The sequence below is a fragment of the Protopterus annectens genome, chromosome 4.part0, assembly GCF_019279795.1.
Source record: "Protopterus annectens isolate FY-2018-M chromosome 4.part0, PAN1.0, whole genome shotgun sequence".
Classification (NCBI taxonomy): Eukaryota; Metazoa; Chordata; order Ceratodontiformes; family Protopteridae; genus Protopterus; species Protopterus annectens.
The window spans coordinates 179,272,392-179,289,159 of record NC_056733.1 but is presented as its reverse complement, the minus strand read 5'-3'; the positions used below and the strand labels follow the sequence as shown (position 1 = coordinate 179,289,159).

The 16,768-nt window shown below is 46.3% G+C and overlaps 1 protein-coding gene across 2 annotated transcripts in view; it reads right to left on the bottom strand.

The window, feature by feature from the left end:
* PGS1 (phosphatidylglycerophosphate synthase 1) overlaps positions 1-16,768 on the bottom strand; it is a 2,908,952-nt gene that overhangs the window by 292,738 nt on the left and 2,599,446 nt on the right. The window contains exon 9 of one of the 2 annotated variants that reach the window (XM_044068164.1): positions 5,902-6,045. In XM_044068164.1, coding sequence (XP_043924099.1) covers positions 5,926-6,045 — 120 coding nt within the window. In that variant the 3' untranslated portion in view covers positions 5,902-5,925. The remainder of the gene's footprint in view (positions 1-5,901; positions 6,046-16,768) is intronic. The other variant, XM_044068163.1, reaches the window with a different exon arrangement.

Genomic DNA, 16,768 nt, shown 5'->3' with positions numbered 1-16,768 from the left:
ATTACTGCTTGGTAGTAATTTGATTAAAGTGTAGCTATCATTCTAAGTCTTTTGGATTAAGCACTTGGGCTTCAGACCAGTTGTTTTACATTAGGAAGGTTTGTGGCATGCACTGTGGTGGCAGGACATGTAGCTTTCATCCTTCTAAGTTGGGAACTGCTGACTGAGAGCCCAGTGTCTGTTATTCTTAAGGTGTATTAGTTCTGGTTTAAGCACTTGGGCTTCAGGCCAGTTATTTTACATTAAGAAGGTTCGTGGTCTGCACTCTTGTGGGAGAAGAGGCTGGACTCTGCCCTTCTGAGCTGGGAATTTCTGGTTAAAGGTTTATAGTGCCTGAATATTTGAACTGTATCTTACTGAAATTGGTACACCTTGTTTGCTGTAGCATAGGCTAGATCCAGGCCTGCTGAATCTAGCTTTGTTTATATGCTTGTTGTGTGTTTGCTTGTTATTTCCCTGGAATGCTAATTCCACCTTATAAGCGGCTTCTCAGCGCTTCTGTGGAACACTAGTGATATCTGCATTGCTTACTGTACTTATTTCCTTGTTTCACTTGAAAGAAAGTTACTGTTTGTCGTTTTTGCATTTAAGTTACCTGTAACACATTGCACTTAAGTTACCTGGCACTTGCTCACTAAAGCAATTATATAAGTCAGCACTAAAAATTAAAAGCACTACACCCTCACTCCCCACTGGCCCTTGTTTTCAATTATAAAGGAATTCCCAATATTATTCTAGCATGTCCAAAGGTCAGTTGTCAATCTCCTCTCCGGTCCAGCTGCTGAATCTGGGAATCTTGAGGCAATGTTACAACTGCCTCATGTACACAGACAACCCTCTCCTCCTCCCAACAAATTCCAACACATGTGAAAGATGCAACCATATAGCCAAATTGGAGGCTAAGCTCTCTCAACTCAGTACTGGCATAACCAGTCAGGAGGAGAAGGAAACCACACTCACTACAATTCCAGTCTCACATAGACCTACCATGACAGCAAACCAAACACATAATCACACAAAACATACTGGAGGCTCTAAATAAAGATCTGCCTAAGCAGCAGAGACCTCCAAAGCAGACACCCAAGCAACTGCTACCCCAAAACAAAACACGTGCAACACATATCTCACAAAGCCAATGTGCCGAACAGTCACAGCCCTTAAGACTAAACAACACACCTGATACACTTGTAATAGGTGACTCTATCATCAGGCACACTGAAGTCCCGCTCACCAGGCTGAACAAGGAGAGGGTCACGGTGAGCAGCCTGTCGGGCGCTAGGATCCGCCACATAACACAAGCACTCAGGTCACTCCAAGGCAAGTACAAATATGACTCAGTCATTGTCCATGCTGGTGTGAATGACCTGAGACGTACCTCCCTGGACTACATGAAAAGAGACATAGAGGAGCTCTCTGAGCATGTAGCCCAGGCCGGTATGACCCTGACCTTGAGTAGCATCTTACCCTCACCAAGAATGATGCCACAATATGAAGACAAGATGATTAATTTCAACAATTGGCTTAAGTACTGGTGTCATTCAAAGGGGATCCAATGCCTGTCAGCTTGGGATGATATGCTCGACAAGCCACGATGCTTCGTTAGGGATGGCTTGCACCTGTCACCCCTGGGCTTTCAGATATTGGCAAAGGCTCTTGCCACCCCCATAGTGCCTTTTTTAGGCAAGGCTCAAAAGACAAACCCACCTCCATAGGTATCACAAGGGATAAGAAACTAAGAGCAATGCTACTCAACGCCAGAAGTCTAAACCTCAATATGCACGCACTCAAAACTCTCCTTAGCATGGAGAACATCGATATCTGTGCAGTAACAGAAACCTGGTTCAGGGCTCCCGAGAGCACCCCAGCACTACCAGGTTATACCTCATACCATGCTTTTCGGCCCCAAAACTTGGACCGAACCACAAAAGAAGGGGGAGTATCGATATTCATCAAAGATACCCACACCTCCAGGTTGGTGGCAAAGCACGAAGCATCAGAGACTATCCATGTGCAACTAACAGTGGGTAAAACTCCCTTCCAGTTTATAGCCTGCTACAGACCACCCTCCCAAACCCAAGAACCCCACTCGGCCTTCCTGAAAACACTGGAAAATATGAAGGTCTCTCCAAACACCATTATATTGGGCGACTTCAACTACCCAAACATAGACTGGGAGCATTACTCTAGCTCCAACACCCTAGCCCAAAGGTTCCTAGAATTTATAAACTCAAATGCTATGGAACAACTTGTTACCACTCCCACAAGAGGGGAAAACAACTGGACCTAATCATCACCAACATGGGGACTCTATGCTCCAGACCAGAAGTGTATCCCTCTCTGGTAAAATCAGACCATAAATTAATCTCACTGGATATTCACATCCTGACCCCACCCCTGCCCAGAAAACCACAGTGAAAAACTTCTCTAAAGCAAATTTCACACTCCTCAAAACCGAGGTGGAATCCTTCAAAGCCCCCGGGCCTGTGGAAAATACGGCCCAGACCGCAGAATCCTTTATAAACACATTCTATGAACACCTTCAGGAATGCATGGATCATGCGATCCCAAATAAAACCAAGACCCAATCCTCCAAAGGCAGAAGTCCTGTCTGGTGGACCCCAGCCATAAACAAACTATACAATAGAAGGAGGAAGCTACTAAATGATAGAGCAAAATCCCAAAAAGGGAAGGCATCACTGATCAGTATTAGCAAAAACTACGGGCACTCATAAAATTGTCTAAGGCCAGCTTCGAGAGAAAGATTGCACAGGACACTAAGGATAATCATAAGGCTTTCTTTAGTTATGTTAGGAACCTGGGTGGTAATTCCCAGATATGCTCAGAATTAGTCCAAAATGAGAAAAAATACACCGAACCCACAGACATTGCCAACATCCTAGCTGACAGGTTCAGTGCAAACTCCCCCCCCCCCACCAAAAGGGCAAATATCTATCCCAGCAGAGTGCTGCCCCCCTGACATCTCAGATGCTCAGGTAAGAGCCGCCTTCTCCAAAGCAAAAAACACAGCATCAATGGGACCAGACCGTGTCCCGGGCTGCGTCCTACATGAACTTCAAGAAGAGCTAAACCCAAACATAAAACTACTGTTCAATCTCAGCCTTACTACAGGATATGTGCCCAAAGAGTGCCGTACAGCAACAGTGGTCCCTCTCCATAAAGGTGGTGCCTCAACGGATCCTGGAAACTATCGCCCCATAAGCCTGACTAGCTTGGTCTGCAAAGCTATGGAAAGGATCATCATGGACCTCATAAATAAAGATATTGGGGACCTACAGACACTGGATCCTACCCAGTTCGGCTTTGTTAAGGGCAGATCCTGCCTCTTAAACCTGGTTGATTTCTTTAAAACAGTCACCAAGGCCACTGACGAGGGGAAGGTGGTCCACACAGCCTACCTGGACCTCGCAAAAGCCTTTGATACAATACCCCACTAGGGCATTATAGATAAGCTCACCAGCTTAAATATAAACCCCTATGTCACTAGATGGATTGCAAACTGGCTCAAGGACAGAACCCACATGGTTAGAATTGCTGGAGCCATGTCAGACTCCAAACCAGTTACAAGTGGTGTCCCACAAGGCTCAGTCCTGGGACCTCTCTTGTTCGGTATATATTCTTCGGAGGTACAGGCCAACACGGAAGGACTGTGGCTGACCAAGTTCGCAGATGACTGCAAACTGGGTGCCATAATCGACTCTCCAGCCGACACACGCATCCTCCAAAAGGGCCTCATAGAAACAGACAACTGGTGCCAGAGCCATGGCCTCAAGCAAAATGCCAAAAAGTGTATAGTCATCCCCTTTGCAAAAACAAAGTGCCCACAAATTACCCCATAGGTGGCAATCCATTAAGTACAGAAGAAGTAATTAGGGACCTGGGGACCCAAGTTAATAGCAATCTCTCATTTGACAACCACGTGGCCAAAGTGGTTAGAAAAACATTTTATATAGCCCACCTAATCATGAAGGGATTCACATCTAGATCAGGGGAGGTCATCGTGCCTCTTTACTCATCCCTCATCGGGCCCATAATTGAATACAATGCCCCTTTTGGGATGTACCTTACCAGACACCTGCAGCAACTGAAAAGACCACAAAAGTACCTCACCAAGAGGATCCAAGGGCTCAAACAGATGCCATATGCTGCCCGGTTAAAGAAACTCCAGCTCTACTCAGTGGCATACCGCCTGTTCAGAGGTGATCTGTGCCTGACGTATAAAGCCATGTCCAACCCGGAATTAATGGACATGCTGCACCTCAGAAAATCCAAATCCCATCGAGCTACATGCTCGAGAGACTTGAACCTCAGCACTGAAATAAATAGGACATGCTGGAGGGACAGATTCATAACCCAGAGGCTCCCTTCACTCTGGAATAAAATCCCAGTCCAGGTTAGGCAGAGTCCCTCATTGACTCTCTTCAAGAGGAATCTTGATGAGTGAATGGGAGATCGTAGGTTTACCCCGGGTATCACTTCTGTGTCACTGTTAGACAGAGGCACAGTATATTAACCTCGAAAAAGGGCATAGCAAAATAAATTTAAAATGGGCGGCGAAAGCCAAACACATTCTGGCTAGGCTTATAAATGCCCTAGGGCAGATAGCCTAGTATGAACCTATGAACCTAAGTCCTAAGGTCCAGCCAACCCAAATTTGATTAGTGGCCCAGATGCAAGAAAATTCAAGCAGGGAGGATGGATTGCCTATCTCTGGGGGGAGAGGAAGCATGTTGACAAGACAGATTGCTCATCAACCCTGGTGGAGACCAGGATTTGAGCGACTGCCAGGCTACGGGGGATTACATTGACCAAAACAGGCATGGGGGAAGCATGTTGACAAGGTGGATTGTTCATCAGCCCCAGTGGAGACTGGGACTGGAACCACTGCTGCAGGAGGCACAATGGCCAAAAGAGTAAAGGATGAAATAAGGGCAAGGGTGGACATGTCTTCATTGGCGAACACCTCACTGCCTGCACCAGCCATTTAAAAGACACATCAGCATACAAGGTGTAGGGCTAGGAAAAATTTCACCTTGGCCACAGTATGACGATTTTTTTTCCTACTTCCAAGTCACATGATGAAATTAGGCTGATCTGGCCATTAAGGCTCTTCTTATCCAGAAGGACAGGACCCATCCAAAGAAGACTCACATCAGATTACACCTCTCACCTCAGCAGCTCTGGAAGGAAGATGCAATAAAAGGATACAAAGTCAATGGCAAGCTGGAGCTCCGTCCCTCCCCTAAAAAAGATGATGTTTTAACAATAAAACACGAGAGATAACTTTGTTGGTATAAAGTTTAAATGGAAAAAATAGATGTAAAAATGCATTATGCAACAAAAATGGAAAATATTTTGATAGCACTAGAGGTTAGGAACTTGTTATGGAGGTTGAAAGTTGAATGTAAGAAGAGTTTTGTACTATACAAAATCTGTTACAAAATGGTTTCAGCTGGTAAACGTATATGTAAATAAACAAACAAGCATGTACATGCATGCCTAGCCAATCAAATCCACAAGTGAAAATTAAATTGTACAAAAAACACATACAAAAGTTAAACAAGCTTCCTAGCTCAGCTACTGTGAACCTCATTATGGAATAATTATATCCGTAGACTGGCTACTATGCATCTATTTTTAACCTCTACAAAACCACACACTGAAATGCTCATGCAGAACTTCACTACAAAATGTTCCCAGTTTTGAATTTAAAAATTATTTTACTCAAGACATATCTACACTATTTCTCTTTAACTGTTGTATACACAATTTCATGTAACAGCAAACACAGAACAACATACTTCCACAGAATCAGGGTATTTTGTAAATTAATATGAAATATATCCCCACCCTTTAAAATAAGTACATAAAGTTGCAACGTACTCACAGTGGAAGACTGTAACATTTTCAGAAGAAGTTCTTTATTAGTGGAGTTACTAACTTCACCCACAGTTTCACATAACGGTTAGGCTGCTGGAAGGTTGAAGAAGAAATTTCACTTGATCTGCAGTACAGTTGCTCCTGCTCCTAAAGATAAAAATGCAAAAATCTTAAAGCACTAAAAAGCATTTTTCTTCCTTTTTACACCTGATTACTGCATAGTCAAGATCTTCATGCAGTAATCTTAAAACCTGATAACTTTTAGTTATGTACTTACCATAACTTTAGATGTATGGGATCCATCTCGCCTACATTCTGTACTGATGGGTTCGGAGCCGATCTTCGGCTCCGACTCAGCACGCTATACTATAGAACGAAGTCTCTTATTGGCTGAGCTATCCCACATCCCAGGATGCACCACCACTGCTTCCCCAGATCTTGTTTGTCTGCACACATACATAGACTGTTGATATAATATTGCCAGGTGTTTCAAGATGAAACAGCTAAACTCGAACCGTCCGGTCTGTTCTGATCTCCAAGGCAGGGGGAAGGAGGGTGGGTTATTAGGAATGTAGGCGAGATGGATCCCATACATCTAAAGTTATGGTAAGTACATAACTAAAAGATGTTATGTGATCCAATCTCGCCTACATTCTGTACTGATGGGACAGCGTCCCTAGCACCTGATTCCTGGGTGGCTCACTGGAAAACACTCCTGAGAACTGTGGAACCGAAGGAAGCTCGCCCCCGAGATGCCACGTCCAATTTGTAATGAGAAATGAAGGTGTGAGGAGAAGACCACGTAGCCGCAGCACAAATGTCACTAATGGCAAGCTTAGAATGAAAAGCTGCTGAAGTAGCTTTCACTGGAGTTGTAAGCTCTTTATTAGAAATGAAGTAAGTATGACTGACACAGTCTCTGATCCACTTGGCAATAGTGACTTTCGTGACGGCTTTGCCCAATTTATTGTCTGAAAAGGACACAAACAACTAATCTGTTTTCCGTGTTTGGTGCATCCTATCCAAATAGAAGCGCAATTGTCTGTGAACATCCAAGGTGTGAAAGATGTATTCCGCTCTATTCGAGTACTTTGGGAAGAAAACTGGAAGTTCCAATGACTGTTGCAGACAAAAACTAGAACAAACCTTAGGAACAAAGGATGGATTCGGTCTGAGGGATACTCTATCCTTGTGAAAAACCAGGTATGGTGGCTTGACACATAAGGCTTGAAGTTCCGAAACTCTTCTGGCTGATGTAAATGCAACTAAGGAAGCAGTCTTCCAAGAAAGAAATTTCAAGTCACAAGTTGCTGCCGGTTCAAAGGGGGAAGAGGTCAAAGAAGCTAACACAACATTAAGGTCCCACGGTGGAGCGGGATGAGATATCGGGGGCCGAAGCAGCCCAGCACCTTTCATGAAGGCTTTACACAACTTGTTGCTCATCAAAGGTGGTTCTATGCTCTCAAGAAAATTGGAAATAGCTGCCAATTGAACCTTGATGGTAGAGACCAAAGAACCTTGATTGAACAGAGAAGCTAAAAACTTCAGAACCTCTGACAACGGGGCAGTTATGGGATCTAATCCCCGGAGTTGGGCCCAAATAGCAAATCTCTTCCATTTGCTGTTATACATTTTCTTAGTAGAAGTCTTATGGGCCGAGGACAAGATATGTATGACTTTCGGGTCCAAAGCATGGTTCCTGACTATGGTCGGAAGAGGAAGAGCCAAGCTGTTAACCTCAACGAGTGGAGGGACTGATGAAGCTGTCCCGACTGATGGGTCAAGAGATCCGGAACTTGGTCCAGGAACCATGGACCGTCCAGTGCATATTTCCGAAGAAAGGGAAACCAGACTTGACGAGGCCAGTATGGGGCAACTAAAATCATTTTGCTCTCCAAGCGAATCGCCTTCTGGATCACCTTGGGAAGAAGGGGAACCGGTGGAAAGGCGTATAGCAGGCTGGTGGGCCAAGCTTGGACTAGGACATCCTTGGGAATCTCCCCCGGAACTGGGGTGAGAGAGAAGAACTGTTGGCATTTCGTGTTGAGGGGGGTTGCGAAAAGGTCGCAACAAGGAGTTCCCCATCTTCTGAAAATCAGAGTTGCCACTCTGTCGTTCAGAGACCACTCGTGAGGGGAGAGAATAGTTCTGCTCAGTCTGTCGGCTATCACATTGGATCTCCCAGGAATGTGTGTTGCTACCAGAAAATGTTTGGTTGCAATCACCCAATCCCATACTTTCATGGCCTCTCTGCAAAGGGGGTAGGACCTGGTCCCTCCCTGCTTGTTCAGGTACCAGACTACTGACATGTTGTTGGACTGAATGGCAATCATGCCCGGGGGGAGGTAATCGTGTAGTGCTTGCAGAGATAGAAGCACCGCCCTCATTTCTAGTATGTTGATGTGGAGGAGACTCTCGTCGGAATGCCACTTGCCTTGGACTGACCTGCCCAGGTAATGTCCCCCCCACCCCGTCTGGGAGGCGTCCGTAGTCAATGTGGCCACTGGAGGTGGTGGAACGAAGGGTCGCCCCTGATCCAGGTTGGAGGAAAGAAGCCACCAACGAAGGTCCTGTTTGCACGTCTCTGTGATCAGAATGAGGTGACTGAGAGGGAGATCCTGATAAGACCACTGGACTGACAGGAGCCACTGGAGAATCCTCATATGTAATCTTGCCAAGGGGACTAGGAGAACGGTGGCCAACATGGAACCTAACAGTTGTAGGACCATCCTGGCTGGGGCTCGGCGTTTGAGAAGCAAGCCTCGAACTTGAGACTGTAATGTTTCTATCCTCTCTGTAGGAAGATAGACCCGCATTTGCTTTGAGTCTATCTCTACTCCGATAAACCGTATGCGCTGAGATGGCAGCAACACAGACTTTGCCCAATTGAAGGTGATTCCTAGGGAGTTGCCTAGAGATATAGTGGCTGCTAGGTTTTGTAAGAGTAGACGCCTGGAGGTGGCAGTTAGGAGCCAGTCGTCTAGGTATGGAAACACCTGGAATCCTAGACTTCTCAGGTGAGCAGTCACCACCGCCAAACATTTGGTGAACACCCTGGGGGCTGTGGTGAGACCAAAGGGCAGTGCACGGAACTGAAAATGACTGTCTCCCAGGCTGAAGCGCAAGTGTCTCCTGGACGCCTGATCTATCAGGATGTGATAATAGGCGTCCTTGAGATCTATGGAGCACATCCAAACACCTTTCTCCAGCAGCGGGAGAATGGATTGCAAGGTGACCATCCGGAACTTGGACTTCTTGACTGATCGATTTAGCTTGCTGAGATCCAAAATGGGCCTCAAGTCCCCGGTCTTTTTTGGCACCAAAAAGAATCTTGAGTAAGTCCCTAATCCGGTCTGGTCTATGGGGACCGGTTGGATGACTCCTTTTTGAAGCAGCTTTGAGATTTCGATGGCTGCAAGATCCCGTTGACTGGGTGGTGGGTCCGGGATTTTCCGGGATGGTGGGGGGGGGTTGAGAAAAAGGGATGGTGTAACCTCCGGCGATGATTCAGAGCACCCATCAGTCCTGAGGGATATTCTCCCAGGCCTTTAGGTGCTTCGAAAAATGACCCCCGACTGGCTCCGGAGCTGCACAGTCGGGCAATCCTTCAGGGATGCTGGAAGGTGGAGGAGCCACGAAAGGACTCATGGTCTCCAGTGTTGCGGGGGCCTCCACCGCCTCTGGGACGGCGTCTTCCTGAAAAATTTCCCCCTCCTCTGCCTCTAGAAGGGGGATCGCCCTGCTGTGAGGAGTAAGTCTTTTGAGATTTACGGAACCACATTTTCCCCCCTCTTCTAGCCTTGGGATAAGGCCTGAAGGGAGTGGAAAACCGTGCCCCTACGGCAGTCAAAGTCTTACCCTCTTGTTCACAGCGAGTCAAGATGTCCTTTATCTTGGGTCCAAACAAAGAGGACCCATCAAAGGGAGCGTCGGCAAAGGAAGACTTGAAGGCTTCCGCAAAATGACACAGGCGAAGCCAGGCTTGTCTCCGTAGAGCAACACCTGTTCCCGCCGCTCTACTCGCCCCCTCGGCTGCATACGAAATGAGCCTCATGGACGAGTTGGATATCGATGATAGGGTAGCCAACTGAGAGCTAACCGTCTGGGCCAACTGCTCAGGTAGGTTACCAGAGAGGGTATCTGAAAGTTCCTTGACCAGATCCCTCTGAAGTCTGGTGAAGTGCGTCAGATAATTCAGAGACCTTAAAGTAAAGGCTGCTGAAGTAAGGGTGTGCTTCCCGTACCGATCCATGCTCCTGGACTCTTTATTAGGAGGATGGACGGACGTCGAAGCCTCTGCCACATCTTGTTGGGTAGCAGATGCCACCACCAGGGCATCTACAGCCACACCCTTGGAGAGGAAATCCTTTTCGGGGGGGGGGGGGCTGAAAGAAATTTATTAGGGCGAGCTGGCACCGGTTCCACAGAATCCGGGTGCTCCCACGCCCTTCGAGAGATCAAATCCAGAAGCTCATCGAAGGGCAGAGACACCCAGGAGGTGGAGGGCTGAGCCCCGAAGGCCTTGAGGAATACCGACTCCTCAGCAAAAGGGGGTTTGGACTGCCAGTCGCCTCGTTGCTTCAGGATTTCCAAAATGTCCGCAAAGGAGACATCATCCGAGGACGACTTGGGGGACCCCTCCGCATCATCGAGGTCGGTGTCCGAGGTGAGAGACTCATCAGGGGAGTCGATGTGCTTCCTCTTGCACTGTCTCTTCCTTGGAGGTTCCTCCAAAGACGCTTCGGGGGGACCTTCAGGAAGGGGGGAACCCCCAATGGGGGTGACCTCAGGCCCCAGGGCTCCACTGTCTTGAGACAGGGGGACTACAAAGGAACCAGTCTCCGTACCAAGGGAAGGTGCCGGTGAGACAGTGGAGGTGGCCAAAGAAGATTTGGCCAAAGCACTCCTCATGGCCGTGAAGGCCGGACCCCCAGAGTCCTGGGAAGGTCTGACCCCCGAGGCCACAACAGTAGGCACTCCCAGCTGGCCGAGAGGGAGGCTCGGAACCAAAAACATCGGTCCCGAAGCGTCACCCCTGGGGCCGACCGAGGAGGTTCATGTACCGAACTCCGCCCCGAAGGTCGGGGTTGGAGTAAGGGTCGGAGCCGACCCGAAAACCTCCATTGGCTCCACTAGCACCGACTCCAATGGTGTCGAGGCTGTTGGAGGAGGAACCAAGACAACAGGGTGGGCAATCGGCTCTGGAGCCGACTGGGCTGGAGCCGAAACCAACTTTTGGAAGACTGGAGACTGAAACAGCCTTTGAAGTACCCTGTCAATGTCCGAATCCGACATCCTCGAAGACCAAGAAGAGATCGAACGAGTTCGAGTCGACTTCTCCACCGGTTCCGAAGGACTGGGGGACCGGCTCCGAATCGTCTCAATAAATATCGGTGCCTAGGGAGACTCCACAACCATTGCAATTTCCCTCGGAGCCGAAGGGGAAGAGTCTGAGCGGGCAACTCTCTTCGGCTCTGAAGACAGTGGAGCCGATGAAGGTGATCCGCCTCTCGAAGCTCTAGCCGTCTGCTCCGAAGCCAGAGGAGTCAAGGCTGGAGGCATCGAGACAGACCATTCCGCCCTCGGCTCCGAAGTCCATGGAGCCGATGGAGAAGCCTGCCGAGATTTCTTTGTGGCCGGTTCCGACGGGCTGGTCGGAGCCAACGATTTCTTTTTCTTCGAAGGTGAAGAGGAAGAAGATAAAGCCTCCTCAAAAGAAGGTGTAATAAGCCCTTTTAGAATCAATTTGTTTTTCCTCTCTTGGAGGACCCGGGAGGAAAAAGCGGGACAAACGCTGCATGACTCCTGAAGATGTTTAGGGCCTAAACAATACACACATAAAGAATGATCGTCCGTTATGGACATTTTGTAACTGCATTTAGAGCATTTTTTGAACCCAGAAGGTCTGTGCTATTTAGACATGTTGACGCACAATCACTACACAAAAAAGAAACTTTAGTCACAAAATTTTCTTAAAGATGATGAAAATTAGGGCAAGACCCCTCTAACATAAAACGGGATACTTGACCAACTAATAATACTACCACAAGACTCACACTAAGTATTACGATCACGCGCGAGGGCAAGGCCCCTCTAACTTAAACGGGATCCTTTCCCTCAAATTAAAGATAAATATTACCACAAAATTTTTCTCAAACTCAGTCACACAACAACGATAGCTGTTAAAACAGCTTTTGGGTCGATTATCAAAAAATTTCTGACAGAAATTTCTTAAGAAAAAGCACTTAGCTCAGCCAAGTCCGAGACCACGTCTTTGCTTGTAAAGCGGCAAACGAGATCTGGGGAAGCAGTGGTGGTGCATCCTAGGATGTGGGATAGCTCAGCCAATAAGAGACTTCATTCTATAGTATAGCGTGCCGAGTCGGAGCCGAGGATCGGCTCCGAACCCATCAGTACAGAATGTAGGCGAGATAGGATCACATAACATCTATACATTATCAGAATACGTAGCATTCTGGTGTCAAGCACCAGTGATAGAGTACAGGCGCAGCATAGGGCAGACAGTACAATGCAATCAGCATTTTGCTCATGAACGTCATTTTAAATAAGCAAGGTAGATTTTGTCTGTTTTATTAACAAAATACATCCACTAACATGTAACCCACCACTAGTCAATATCCAAGACACTGACTATTTCTCACCTTTTCCTTTTATTCATCCCATTTCTATCATGCCAGCCTATGTCCACTGTTAACTACATTTTTAACCTTTTATTAATTGGATATATTTACATCAGCCTATACATTTCAAATCATATCAACATGCAAACAGTAAGTAAAGATGAACAAAGATTCATCTTCTGCAACTCAAGCATGACCTGGAATACTTCACAACATAAAATCCACAATAATAAATGAAATTTGGTATGCTGCTCTGGTAGCACTGGGGGATAAAGTCCTGACTACAGTCCAGATGACCTGAGTTTGATTAGTGGCTCAGGTAACAGACAGAGCTGAAGGGGGAGATGGGCATGCCTATCCTGGAAGGGCAGGTTGTTCATCAAAGATGCTCCCTAACAGGTGGTGTGGTCCAAGGAGGGAAGTTGCCCTCACATGTGTCAATGAGCATAGGGGAGGGAGTGGGGAAAGTGAATAGGTCATATATAAACACCCCCCATTAAAAGACGAACAGCAGACCTCCTGGGACACCCTTAGGTTCCTTCCTGGCCCAGGCATAAATTTGGGTATTGGACTGGGAGGGGATGTGAAAAAGAATGTCAGTAGACCCAGAGTATACTGTGGGCCACTGGGACAGCTCTCAATAAAACAAAACAAAACGAACAAAAAAATAGATGAAATTTTAGACAAACCACAAAGATTAAGTTATTTGTTTTCTAACATGTCCAGTGTTGCAGAGGTTGGGCTTCTTTCTCCAGCCCTGGCAACTTGGGTTTAGCTTGTGTCCTAGGCTAAAGGGTGCTAGGTTTGAGAGGGTGGAGGCCAGTTCCTGGTGGGTCAGGGGGGCAACTGTGGATCACATAACTACAAGACTACAAAGATGGCAAAGCTTTGTATAGTCAGGGACATGCATAGCTACCCAACAGCTGCATACACAGCAGTGTAGTGCAGATACAATTGACATTCCACTCCTATGTAGCAGGGGTGTTAGAACTCAAACAGCAAAAACTACATCAGAGCCAGCACCCCCTCCTTATGCTGCACTGCAGTGTCAGCACATTTACCTGGTGTGAGACTAAAACAGACAGTCTTCTGCACCAAAGGTTGGGTGCTACCCATTGTTCTACTGACAGTAACTAGGTTAATGAGGGACAGGATATAGTATGAGGTAAGTATAGTGATGTTTTGCAAAATCAGAGACAAAGAAGAGGCAAACTATTCTAATTTACTTAAAAAAATTATCAGTTTTCCAGCAACATTAATTTTCTGAACATTTGAACAACAGAAACTATAAAATTAATACATGGCATTACTGCCTGTCTATAAACCTTAATGATTTTTAACCCTCAGTGATTTATCAGAAAAGGAAGAGACGAGTGAAGGTCTTGCATTTACTGCACAGGATAAAAGCTTTACAATCTTGGTGAACTGCTTTCTGTAGTCAAGGGTGCAGGATTTAATTATTTCTACCTCATTTTTCTACTGTGAGACTTTGATTAAGTTGTTTAACCAGATAGTACTCCTGAGTTTCCCCTTCCCTTGGTTTAAATATGGAAAAACAAAAACACTGAGCATACATATGAGGTTTCTAAAAAGTAAGAGAAGAACCAGATCATGGTCAAATGGGACCTTATACGGAGTCAAGGACCAACCCCAGCCATCACAATATCCTATTACTTGGTTGCATTATCCCAGTTACTTTAAAATACCATTGAAACATGTCAGTGTGCATACTATTTTCTTCTTTACTTTTACAATGAGAATAGGGATTTGGATTTAATTTAAAACTTTTATTAACACTTTCTACAGCCAAAATACTGACAACCATTTACTGATCAAAATAATACATCCTCACATTGAAAACAGCATGGGGCGGCCACGGTGGTGCAGTAGTTAGCACTGTCGCCTCACAGCAAGAGGTTCTCTGGTTCGATCCTTGGCTGGGGTGCCTTCTGTGCGGAGTCTGCATGTCCTCCCTGTGGTCGTGTGGGTTTCCTCTGGGTGCTCCGGTTTCCTCCCACATCCCAAAGACATGCTGTAGGTGGATTGGACACTCTAAATTGGCCCTAGGCATGAGTGCGTGTGTGTGTGCTCCTTCCGTGGAAGGTTAGGCGCCAAAAAACATGGCTCATATGATGCAGCCTCTGTTTACTACAATTGATTCCTTCCTTTACACTATAACTGCTCTGGGATGCAGGATAAACACACAACGTGCACAAACTCAAATTTAACTATCAATTATGTTTGCTTGCAATAAAATGAATGAACAAATTACATACTGACAGTGAAGTGTATTACTACTATGAAAACCATTCAGTGCACCCCCTATGGTTGCCACCTTTTGTTGTGGCTAAAACCTGACAAAGGCCACACCCCTTGTACCTCCCATAACCCTGCCCATCTCCTCCCCTCTTCCACCCATTTTGTGACATCATCATCACATAGTACAGTTGTGTACACTTACCATAAATGTAGATGTTCGAGTGTATTCACTGTTTCAGTCATTACATTTGGGTAATCTGCTTTCAGGTTGCCCTCAGTCGGCCTGATTAACAAAGTCTTGGGTCCTGCGTTGGTTGCTGTCCCTTCTTCCATGACGTCAGGTCATCAGGGGTATAAAACATGCAGCCGACGCTATTACATCAGTTTTTCTTGCCACAGATGTCAGGTGCCCCCCTAATGGGGAGCAAATAAACATAAAAACACAAAGGTATACCTCCAACAAAAAGCAAATACACCAAAAAGGCTTTTAAGCATAGTAAAGGAAAGAAGAGGTATAGCCAGAAGTTGTTAGGGGGCTGGAGGGAGGGTAACCAGGACTGCAACAGTGAATACACCCGAACATCTACATTTATGGTAAGTGTACCCAACTGTACTATGTTCTTCGTGTTTCACTGTTGCAGTCATTACATTTGGGTAAATTCCCAAAGCTATGGTTGGGAGGAGGAGTTTATATAGCATTAGGGCCAGCTATAAGTCCCTGCAAGACAGCAGTGGCAAAGCCAGCTCTGGATTTAGAGAAAATTGGCAAATGATAATGCTTGGTGAAAGTATGTACAGAACTCCTGGTAGCAGTTTCTAGGATGTCCCTGGTAGGAACACCTCTGAGAAAGGCTGCAGAAGTAGATGCAGCCCTAGTGGAGTGAGATCTGATCCCCTGGGGAATAGGTTTTCCATGGTGCTTATAGCAGAAATTAATGCAATGGCTTATCCATTTAGAAATGGTTTGTTTTGAAATAACCTTCCCCTCTCTGCCCCTGCAGCAAATGCTACCAGCAGTTGTTCAGACTTTCTTTGAGGTTTAGTTCTGTCCAAGTAGAATCTAAGTTGTCAGTGGACATCCAACGAATGCAGAATCCATTCCCCTTTGTTCTGTGGATTGGGAAAGAAGGTTGGCAAATGAATGGACTGATTAAGAGCTACACTGGATACCACCTTCGGCATGAAGGATGGATTGGTCCTGAGTGACACCCTGTCCGCATGAAAGATGATGAAAGGCTCCACTGCCATAAGGGCCTGCAATTCAGATATCCTTCTAGCTGACGTGATTGCTAAAAGGAAAGCTATTTTCCAAAAAAGAAATTTTAAGTCTGCAGTAGCAGCTGATTTGAAAGGAGGTTGAGTGAGTTTCTCCAATACAAAGTTAAGGTCCCAGGCAGGGGTTGGAGCTCTCCTGGGTGATCTCAAATTTTTGGCCCCTCTGAGGTACTGCTTGAGAAGAGGATGAGAGAAGAGGGGAGGTTCTGTGTTATAATGTGCTGAAATGGCTGAGGTGTGGATTTTAATGGAGGAAAAAACAGGCCCTTGTGAAGCATCTCAGTTAAGTATTGCAAAATCTGTGGTAAATTGGGCGCTGCTGTGCTCAACCCTTGAGATTGGTTCCAGGCACAGAATCATTTCCATTTTTCAGCATAAGATTTTCTAGTACTAGTCCTCCTTGCCTCTAAGATGATATCCATCACAGGTTTGCTGAGGGATGATAAGGGTGAGTTTAAGTAATTAGCCAGGCTGCAAGGTTCAATGTTGGAAGCTGAGGGTGCAGGATCTGGTTGTCCTGCTGAGACAGCAGGGAAGGGGTCTGAGGTAGGTGCCACGGAGATAACTGTGACACACTGCGCAGGAGGGGGTACCAGTGTTGACACAGCCAGTCTGGAGCAATCAAAATCATCCTTGGTTTGTCCTGCTGGACTTTTAGTAGAACTTTGGAGAGCAGAGGCAGTGGGGGGAAGGCG